At 39.9% G+C, this 9,924-nt stretch overlaps 2 protein-coding genes across 2 annotated transcripts; one reads left to right on the forward strand and one right to left on the reverse strand.

The window, feature by feature from the left end:
- Positions 1-49: 49 nt before the first annotated feature.
- alg3 (ALG3 alpha-1,3- mannosyltransferase) lies at positions 50-4,662 on the reverse strand. Its single transcript, XM_005721223.2, has 9 exons — positions 4,418-4,662; positions 3,851-3,950; positions 3,619-3,766; positions 3,104-3,264; positions 2,812-2,932; positions 2,492-2,697; positions 2,051-2,127; positions 1,435-1,579; positions 50-1,345 (listed from the first exon to the last, which is right to left on the reverse strand). The coding sequence occupies exons 1-9, from the start codon at positions 4,647-4,649 to the stop codon at positions 1,165-1,167; spliced, it is 1,371 nt and encodes a 456-aa protein (XP_005721280.1). The 5' UTR covers positions 4,650-4,662; the 3' UTR covers positions 50-1,164.
- Positions 4,663-4,686: 24 nt separating this feature from the next.
- Positions 4,687-9,031, forward strand: mul2 (mitochondrial E3 ubiquitin protein ligase 2). Its single transcript, XM_005721222.1, has 6 exons — positions 4,687-4,743; positions 6,083-6,234; positions 7,233-7,320; positions 7,446-7,566; positions 7,663-7,894; positions 8,010-9,031. The coding sequence occupies exons 2-6, from the start codon at positions 6,118-6,120 to the stop codon at positions 8,484-8,486; spliced, it is 1,035 nt and encodes a 344-aa protein (XP_005721279.1). The 5' UTR covers positions 4,687-4,743; positions 6,083-6,117; the 3' UTR covers positions 8,487-9,031.
- Positions 9,032-9,924: the final 893 nt, after the last annotated feature.

Genomic DNA, 9,924 nt, shown 5'->3' on the forward strand with positions numbered 1-9,924 from the left:
TGATTGTTAGCATTCTCACCATTTCCCAACGATAGTGACTCTAAATGCCTTTACATGGAAAAATCGTGTTTTATTAACTTAGGCAGTGCCAAGTTCATTCTAATACTACATGCCATAGACCAGGGGGCCTTTTATGATCAGTGTGCTTTATGCAATCACAAATATGCCTTTATCATCTAAATGGGCTTTTTGTAGTCTAGCTTTTAGTTTGCAGCCAGTATAATATACTACTATACCAAATATGTAATCACAGTTACTGTAAAATGAAGATTTTGATTATCAAGATAATTATTTGATAAATTAAACAAAGATGAGCTTTAAACAGTGAAATGATTGTTGGTAAAAATAATAAAAAACACTAAAATTCAACCATTTGTTGTATTGTGTAACAATGAAGACCACACGGGTTTAGTAGAATCCATTTGCCGTTTTTCAGTCTACTGCATGTTTCTCACATTAAATCCATCTATGAGTGCGGCCACTCACAACAGAGGATGACAAGTTACAGAAATCAGACAAACAGACTGATTGTCCACAGCTGACTTTTACACATTTGTGTAAAAATACAAAAAAACATCCCCTTCGATAGAGAATACTTATGTTTCATAACTGTGGCAGAGGAAATGCCACAAGCTTACGCTTGCTATGCAGTTATTTTAAAGCTTGGCGTTCAAGTTCTTATGCACATTATTGACACTTTCAATATACGATCATCTGAGCACCAGTAAATAAAAACTTGAGATGATATCAGCCTACATGACTAGACCAGAGGAATTATGGACTGAGTGTAGTTGTACCACAGTAAGTGGGAATAGAGCTCATGTAATCAATTCTTTCCACACAGCATAACATCCATGACATTCTCATAGCCTCCACTCTTCTTATTTTCTATCTAAAACTAAACCTGAGAATTCTTATTTTCTCTTCTTATCTCTGCAACTGCATATTATTCCATCGTGTGGGCATCAGTCTGCACACACATGACGCATCCTTCACTTTAAGCAGTGAGAAGCTTTAAATGGCTCCTTTAATTCACTTATAAACAGTCTACCACAGCGACCGCCCTTTGCACTGGTGCTGTCAGGATCAAAGACAGGAGGATGGAGCGGGCTTGTCGTCAGCTGATTCGGCCGAATAATACTTCTGGTCCGATCAGGCCGGGGCTCAATGGCGTTTGTCCTTTACAGCTTTCTGCTCTTGTGTTTCTGCTGCAGCTGCAAGCAAAGGTGGAGCTAGCCAGAGACATAACAGGATGATGAGGTGACAGACGTGAAGGGCAGCTGAGCTGCTGTTAGTAGAGGGATAGGTGTTCCACGAAAGCTCGATCAGACCCAGGATCAGGACCCTGCATGCAAAAATAAAACAGTTTTTCATTAAGATGTGGCAGAGTGTTCAGGGAGGTGCTATGCTTCAGGACTTATGATTCTGTCTCACCTGAGCAGATGGGCCAGCTTCTTGACACCTCCACTCCACAGCAGGTAAGGCAGCGAGTGGAAGTACCAGACGTAAAACTGGTAGTGCAATGAGCGACTGAAGCACATGCCAATGAAGTTACAGGTGAACAGAATCAGCACAATCTGTGATTTTCAGATAAGGACAAAAAAAAGGCATGTCTGGAAGATCATATGAAAAAATCTGCTAAGCATTGTTTTACCATGTCCTGTGTCCTGTAAAGAGAATGTTCAAAGCAAAGCTAATTTCAGGTGCTCACTTGTCACCAGGTTTCCCACAACAAGTAGCACCACAAGTTTTTTTGTTTTTGCAGAGTTTTGGAAGAGAAAACCTTCTTTTTCCTGTGACTCTATGTCCGTCTCCTCTTGAATACAGTGGAACTTTAAGCGCTAAGTTTTTGGTTCTCTGTCCAGAAATCTTGACCCAGTTACTCAAAATAATTAAGATCCACAAATCTTGCTGAGAAGAGTTTTCTGTATGATTTTTTTCATTCTGTCAACAAGGCCTGCAGATTCATATTAACATCTAACAACAGACTTACTTAAAAATATATTTCACATTAAAGACAGGAGTAGATTGAAATGGAACAAAAGGATATGATCCACAGTGCTTTTCTGAGCTGGGATTTTCCTCTTGCCTGGTTCCTTTAGAAGTTCAAAGATGCTTTCTCCTGGTCTGGTGCCACAGACAGAATATGGTTATTTGCCATTTTAGAGATCTAGGAGGTACGTGTGTATTAATAAAACATATAACTTTAAAAAAAGGTTTCCGCTGCTGACTGATGAGAACCCTGAAATACCAACAACCATTTAGTGCTGTTACTAGAAATCAATTGCATTTCCTTGTGGCCTAAATGTCTCTGCAGAGTATAAAGTAGTGACAATCCTGCTGAAATCGCCTTCCATTTTTTCATGACACCTGTCATGCATTGTCATAATGATGTGGTTTTGATCAGTATGTTATCATGCAAAGCATTTATAAATGTAGAAAGAAAACAGTGTTCCCAGTGTATCCCTGGCACATTCAAAGTCTATCTCACCTCTTCCAGCGGCGGAAGGCAAAGAGCAGCAGGGTGAGCAGATGAGCGGCCAGCAGGAGTAAGTGGAAGTAGCGATTCAAAAAGAGCCATTCTGGCAGGAAGCGCCAGTTGACCGTCCACTTGAACATGAACTGGCGGCCAAGATCAAAGGCACGGCTCATGTAACCAACGGGATTCTCTAGGAGGAAAGGGAGCCCCAACACAACCTGCCACATAAGATAAAGAAAGAGATGATGTTAGCAAAATACAGTCATTTGCTAAAATTTACTGTGGACAGAGTACTACAGTCAAGCTGTACCTGTTTTAATGTGTATATTTACCTGTATGCCTGCACACAGCGATAACTTGGGGATCGTCTTCATTAGACCAAACTCTGACAGGAGGAGGAAAAGTAATCCAGGGGCAAAGAGAAGCACGTTCATTTTCACAGATACTGCTAAACTGTCAGAAAGAGGAAAAGATTGAGTTGTAATTTCATCTTGCTACTCTCAGGAAAAAATAACAATGACAATGTAGAAGGTATGTAACACATTACAGATGTACAGGTGCCACTTGTTGATTTAGGGGAAGCCAATAAATGAGTATCCGCTTTAAAGAAGAGTGCACACTTGCCTGTAGAGGCCACAGCCCAGAGTCCAGTATCCATCTATGAAGAGATTGACAGCTGCAAACAGCAGCATCATGGCCACTGGGTCATTAAAGAGACGGAGCACAAAGATGGAGTGGATCCGATAGGATGCACAGCACACGAAGAAGAACACATAGGGAGGAACCTGGAGAAAAAAAAGAAGGAGATTTAATTATTTGTGAGATTAATTATTAGAAGAAACGCTAAAGAGATTAATTCTGCAAGTGGCTCAGAAAAAGAAGAGCTGCAAGTAGAGGAAAAGGGAGGTCTCAGTATTTTTGTGGTTCTGGCCCTGGAACCCAGAGCCAGATATGCAACAGAAAACTAATGAATTAATGTGTGAGAATATTCTGAAAATAACATTACATTTTGTTTCTGTAGGGTATAAAAGTTGAATTCCACACAAGGACACGCCCATGTTTCAATGAGCGTTTTAGCAAAATGACATGCTGCTTAATATATAGGGTTCCTGGCACATTAGTATTAACATTAGGCTCACCTTTTTGGTGCGATAGTATATTCTGAAGACAAGCAGCAGTGTGAGGAGGTAGAAAAAAGCAAAAATGTACTGGCCCAGACGGATGTTCACCCCATGGCCGGTAATGTAGTAGAGAGCTGTGAAGATGTAGACGAACCCAGCTGGGTACCTACAACAACAGTGTTCCAAATTATCTAGGAGACCTGCACTGAAAAGCGTGGTATGGAGAGAACTACATCATTTTGAAACTCACACCAAAGGGCCTGTGTCCCCTTTCAGCTGGGTGTAGTCATAGGTGCCATTGATAACTCCTTCCACTTCATCCATGTATGCTTTCCAGTCGATCTCAGTGTCTGCAGTACATAATAATATTAATAATAATGATGATGTGGATGTGAATATCTTGATGCATGCTCAATAGTCATGCTCAGTGATGACGATAGGTTCTGGAAAAGACAACTCAACCAGAACAAACAATCAATTTAAGAAGGAGAAAATATTATTGGTATTTTTCTGTTGCAGTTCCGTCTTGTATGTGGACGTGTAAAAAGTGAGCAGTTACTATGCCTTTAGAAGTTTACTTCTTGTATTTACTATTGAAACAGCTACCTTCGGTTGTATATAGTCTTAAAAGTAATGGACGTTATTTGATGTTGGGAGAGAGTAAACCATTGTATTTGGTCATGCAGTGACAGTAAATTCCCTTTGACAGGTGGCAGGCTAAGCTAATACTTTTCTGACGCTAGCTACTTAGCCTTCAGCCGCGTTCAGATAAACGTCAAAATACAATAGCGTGCTAACTAGTCGACCAGCTACTTACATGCTACTTTCTGTATGACCCACACATTGATGCCGATCTCCAGGAACCACAAAACTGAAACCACCAGCAAGGTGTATTCCGTCTTGAACAAGAGCAAATACTTGTCCTGCCAAAGCGTATGGAGTTTCCCCCACAGCGGGGACGGGGAAACGGGAGACTTTCTCCGCACACCTCCAACTCCTACCATGTCCGCGGCGTAGCGACGTGTACGCTTAGGCCGTAACTGACGCATGCGCCCAGACTTCGTCACGTGACAATTCTGTCACCGCACGTCAGATACACGGTGCTGCAGAGTGAATACTGGGAAGGTTTCGTTTCCTTTACAGGTATAAAAAACAAACTTATTATTAGTTCTAATTCTTGTTGAAATATATGTGTTTTATAAAATTCTAAGTGTTTCTTATATGACTGTTTAAAAAAAAATCTTTAGAGGTCACTGGAGCGCTGGCAACGTTAGCTGGCTAGCAGCTAACTTTGTTGTAGGGAAAACGATCAGGAGAATAACAGCATGTAAACATGTTTTAAAAGGCACAGCAAAGAAATGAAACTTCAGACAATGGAAATACATTTTATTCAAGCTTTCCATCAAATAACGTGTGACTGCAGCTTGTTGAAGTTTTGATTTTAATGTCAGAGTGATCAAGAACAGCTTAAGTGTCCAAAATCATTTTCCTTCATATTATGGAGTCACATTTGTTTGTTTGCTTTTACCATTTTTATTTGTTCTCCAACTTTTTCTAACTCTTACCTTAATAAGCTGGTTTGTCTTTTCTGTCATATTCTATTATATTTTTGAGCTCCTGAGTCACTTTGCTGTACGCTGCATCTTGATGTTTTTGCTGCTGGACTCCAGAAATAAATTTCACAGAGAAATTGTTGGAATAAATATGTCCTGTGCCTTTGATCAGACCAGAGAGAAATTTAGCAGTCTCATTGGCATCATTTTAAAATTCAATCGAAGCAGTTATGCAGCTGTTAATAATTTGTTGTTTCTTATGGTATTTCAACATAACCTCGTTTGTGCGTGGTGGCATTTTGTTGTGTTTGATTTTTGTATTATAATGTGTGTATGTATGATATAGATTGTGTATGTCATTGGGATGGGCATTGCTAACCAGCTTGGGCTATGAATGTTGTGGTATATTGCCTGGTTTATGTAACACACTTCGTCCTATGTAAAAATATGTAGAGGAAGCACACAGTAAAGATGCACAGATGTAGTAAAGGAGGACATGCACAGGGCTCATGTAACAGATATGGATCTAGGGAGGTAGCTAATCTGCTGTGGTAACCCCTAAAGGGAGAAGCTGAAAAACGAGGAAGACTACCTGTTGCTAGCTTTTTATCAACATTAATCCCATATTTTTATTTTGCAGTGTGAAAACAAAAGACATGCTGGTGAGTCTGTATTAGAAGAAAAATAATGTTCCTCTTTATCACAAAAGGCTGCAGTTCAAAATGTATGGCAGATAATTAACACTGTACATAGTTAGAGAGGCAATATTATCAGTTCCTTTGTTATGTCCCACACGTACCTCAAATCAGCCAGTAATCACTGCCACATAGTGTAGGCACATCAAAGCATGTCACAACATAGCCATGAGCCCCGCAGCTGTGGGTTTACAGACAGGTGATTCTTCTTCTTCTTCTTTTGTGTTTGTGCAGGTGCTCTTGGAGCCGTTACAGGAGACACGGGGCCAATGGAAGGATTCTTCGTGACAATTTCAGAGGCAGCGTGTCTTGGAGTGAGCCTTGCTCTCTCAGGCTTCTCCTTCTACCTATATAAGAAGAGCCGAACAACAATAGACAAACTCAACGTGAGTTGTTAATTTTGTGTAATTAGCTTTATTGGAAGACTAAACCTCTAAGAAGCTTCTACTTCAAACCCCTCACTAGAGATTACAGCTCATATGTTTTTGATGGAAGAGTTAAGGTCCCTTCTCAGATGTTAGTAATTTTTTCAGAGATGTGAACAATTAATCTGAGTAGAGAAATAACACAACAGGATTTGGAGTAGTTTAAATGTATAAGGTGAGCCATATATCACAGTAACATTTAGTTTATCTTCACCATATTGCAATAGACACTGTAAAAACAAACTTGCATCGCTGTTATAAAGCTGTAGGTGAGAACAGTGAGCACATCTGTGGCTATATTGCACTAAAAAGTTAAGATGGAGAATTTGGACAAAAATGCAAAAAATTGACATTCGGAGAATAAAAACAAAATGTCAAGAATAAAACTGAAATAGTATTTTGAAGGGAAAAAAAAATCAAACTTGGAAGTGTTGGCTCCATTTGTGCAAGAAGAAATAGTGGCAATGGACAGATGCAAGGGGGTGTTGTATCAGAAGATCAGGCTGCAACTGACATTTCACAGATGAAGGTGTAAGATACAGTATTTAAAGAATGACCATTTCGTGTAAAGTTTTATTCTGTACTTCTGAAACCTGTCATCCTTTTTATTCAGTTTTTAGCTGTTTATGTTGTGCACTTTTAGTCTTTCTGTGTTTCTTGATTACATCCTGATTGTTCTTTTAGCTCATGCCATTTGCATCTGTCTTGATGTAAATCCATGAGGATCTTTTAGGGACATATCTTTTCTTTTTCTCAAACTAAACTGGTTCTTTTGAAAGATTTACTATTACAACCAGTCATTTATAGAATTAATAGCAACACTGTGATTGCTAGCACTGCACAGAAAAGTACCCATTTACAGCCAACTAACAAACACAAAACAAAGAAAAAAAACCACAAAAAAAACAAATGAATGACTAATTAATCAGTCAGACTTACTGACTGCGCCATGTTTCCAGAATGCTCCACGGTTACCCATAGATAAAAAACTCAAGGACATCTTGAAAGTTACTCCAGGAGCGTGTCTACAGTATGTCGTCATTGAAGGTAATCAGTCTTTTATTTGTTTTTGATAAGGACTAGTACATTTATTTATTTTTTTAATCTGAAAACTTGTATACCGGCCTACCTCTCATTCCCTGTTACTGTATGTGTGCTTGTATACATTTTAGGTGGTGTAAAACCAGCTGGAAAGCCTCTCATTAGTTGGTACAACATAGAAAATGTTGGTGTGCTGCGTAGATTCATGGTGAAAGAACACAGGCTGTTGTGGAATGGATTTTTACGTACATGGTGAGAACATCATCAGATCAAGCTGAAGTTCCAGTACATCTAACTTTTTCTCCTTATTATCAGATATGCAAACTGTTTCTCACGTTACCTTTGCAGGACAGATAATGAACGACTCTTGCACGAAAACGTAGAGGCGGTGCCCTTTTTATTAGTGGGACTGGATAATACCGAAATCAGAGTCTTGTCGCCTTTACAGGCCGCTGGGCTGGACATGGAGGTCACATATGAGAAATTTCACCAGGTCAGTCACAGTTTGGGTGACCTCATGGGACAGTACTTTACTGGGGAGAAGCCAAAAGGTCAACTGGAGATCGAGGAAATGCTCAAAGTAAGTCATTCTATTCAAACTTGAATGAATTAGTGTTCACTTCATAAAGCCCAATTTGTTGTTAATATTAAAAATATATTCTTATTGATAAGTGCCACACCTTTTTTTTTTCAAGGTGGGGACAAATCTTACAGGTGTAGGCGAGTTGAATCTGGACACAGATGGCACTCTGAGTCTCCGACCCCCTTCTAACGGTTCACAGTACTTCCTGACCCCAGCGGACTTCGACACCCTGCAAGGGGAGAATGAAGACATTGCTTTTTGGTGGAAAGTGTTGGCCATTACTTCTGCTTTGGCAGGGGCAGCAATCATTTTCTGGGCCGGGTTACGCTACTACCGCCACCTTAAGGATCTCAGGGAGCAGGAACGGGAAAGAAGGGAATTTAACAGACTGCAAATTAATGTACCAGACCAGGACAACCTTCAAGACGTGGCCATGTGTGTTATTTGCCTCAGTCAGCCCCGTAACTGTGTCCTGTTGGACTGTGGACACGTGTGCTGCTGCCACACCTGCTACCAGGCTCTGCCACAGCAATATTGCCCTATTTGTAGACAGAGGATTGTAAGAGTGCTACCTCTATATCAAGTCTGACGTATTTGTGGAATCGGGTCACTTCAGTAGAAGCTTCACGTCTAAATTGCTTAACTTATTAAATTCAAAATTAAATGTGAGTCATGTTGTGAAAACATTTTGTCCATAATAGAGATTTGTTGTGGGAAATATGGGGATATAAAGCAAGTCAAAAAAATGTGTAAACTTGTGCAATACAAATGTTTGTTTTGCTCAGTGCTCATGTGCCTTATTTTACCATTTTCTGCCGAGTGATGGTACTTTAAAGTAAATAGAGTGATTATTTTATAGTGCTTTCCTACCCTACCTGAGCACTCAAAGCACTTTACACAACTTCTCTCATTCACTGGTTCAAGCACTTTTTTGCTGTGATTTTTCTACGTAGGTTCTTTCTCCCTAACAGTTACAGTGATTTGTACTCTGATGGATGAATCAGAGGAACTTGGGGTTAGTATCTTGCTCGGGGATATTTGGCATGCAGACTGGAGCAGAGTTCAGACAGTTTAATTTCCATTCTTGTTTGTATTGGAAATTTACTGAAACCCAAATAAATCTAATATCGAGAAGTTTTACCCTTAGAGTGTATTTAAGTGTATTTAACACATTTGAGAATCCGTAGTGTCACTTTTAATGTGTGCATGCACACTCACACCCAGTTTATTATGTATTATGTTTGTTTGACTTCTCCTTAATGCAAATATCTTATCAGCTGATCACATGACAGACACTCAATGCATTTAGATGTTCATACATGGCCGTACTGCTTGGAGCTGATAGGAAGGCCAAAATAACTTGTAAAACAACTCCTTAGAACCAAATTATACAGAAGAGCATCTGAATGGACACATCCAACCTTGAAGCAGATGGGCTACAGCAGCAGAAGACCACACTGGGTGCATATTCTATGAACAAATAACAAGGAAGCAGGAAACAACCAAAGCAGGACAAGAGAAGGAAAAAGACTTAATCTGATGAGTTGTGATTTTTGCTGCGACATTCAGATGGTAGGGTCAGAATTTGGTGTAAACAACATGAAAGCGTGGATCCACCCTGCCTTATATCAGCTACTCGGGCTCCTGCTGATGCTATAATTGTGTGGGGAATATAAATCTGCAGCACCTGCAGGATGCTCTCATATCATTAGACCAAAATCTCTAAGGAATGTTTCCAGCACCGTGTTGAATCTATGCCATGTAGAATTAAAGTAGCTCTGAAGGCTAAAGGGGATCCAAGTCAGTGCTCCAGGAAAACTAAAGAGTTATTCCCCTGGAGGCTTCGGTCAACCACAAGCTGAATTAAGCCTCCTATAGGAGTTTCCCATTACATATTTCCACTTGATCAAGTCGACTGATTCAAAGCTCTGGGACACATGGGATTAAGCTCAAGTATGTACAGATCGCATCATCTTATATAAGGTCAAGGGTTAGGTAACTTTATTTATACCCAAAGACAAGGTAAA

Source organism: Pundamilia nyererei, unplaced genomic scaffold, assembly GCF_000239375.1.
Source record: "Pundamilia nyererei isolate P.nyererei 1_Seehausen unplaced genomic scaffold, PunNye1.0 scaffold00004, whole genome shotgun sequence".
NCBI lineage: Eukaryota > Metazoa > Chordata > Actinopteri > Cichliformes > Cichlidae > Pundamilia > Pundamilia nyererei.

What these genes read in the sequence shown, in the direction of transcription:
- mul2 (XM_005721222.1), top strand. Translation starts at nt 6,118, where the DNA reads ATGGAAGGATTCTTCGTGACAATTTCAGAGGCAGCGTGTCTTGGAGTG. An exon ending in CAACAATAGACAAACTCAAC is followed by an intron (nt 6,235 to 7,232) that starts GTGAGTTGTTAA and finishes CCATGTTTCCAG; the next exon opens with AATGCTCCACGGTTACCCAT. An exon ending in AGATCGAGGAAATGCTCAAA is followed by an intron (nt 7,895 to 8,009) that starts GTAAGTCATTCT and finishes TTTTTTTTCAAG; the next exon opens with GTGGGGACAAATCTTACAGG.
- alg3 (XM_005721223.2), bottom strand. Translation starts at nt 4,649, where the DNA reads ATGCGTCAGTTACGGCCTAAGCGTACACGTCGCTACGCCGCGGACATG. An exon ending in GGGGACACAGGCCCTTTGGT is followed by an intron (nt 3,767 to 3,850) that starts GTGAGTTTCAAA and finishes CTGTTGTTGTAG; the next exon opens with GTACCCAGCTGGGTTCGTCT. An exon ending in CGCTGTGTGCAGGCATACAG is followed by an intron (nt 2,698 to 2,811) that starts GTAAATATACAC and finishes CTTATGTGGCAG; the next exon opens with GTTGTGTTGGGGCTCCCTTT.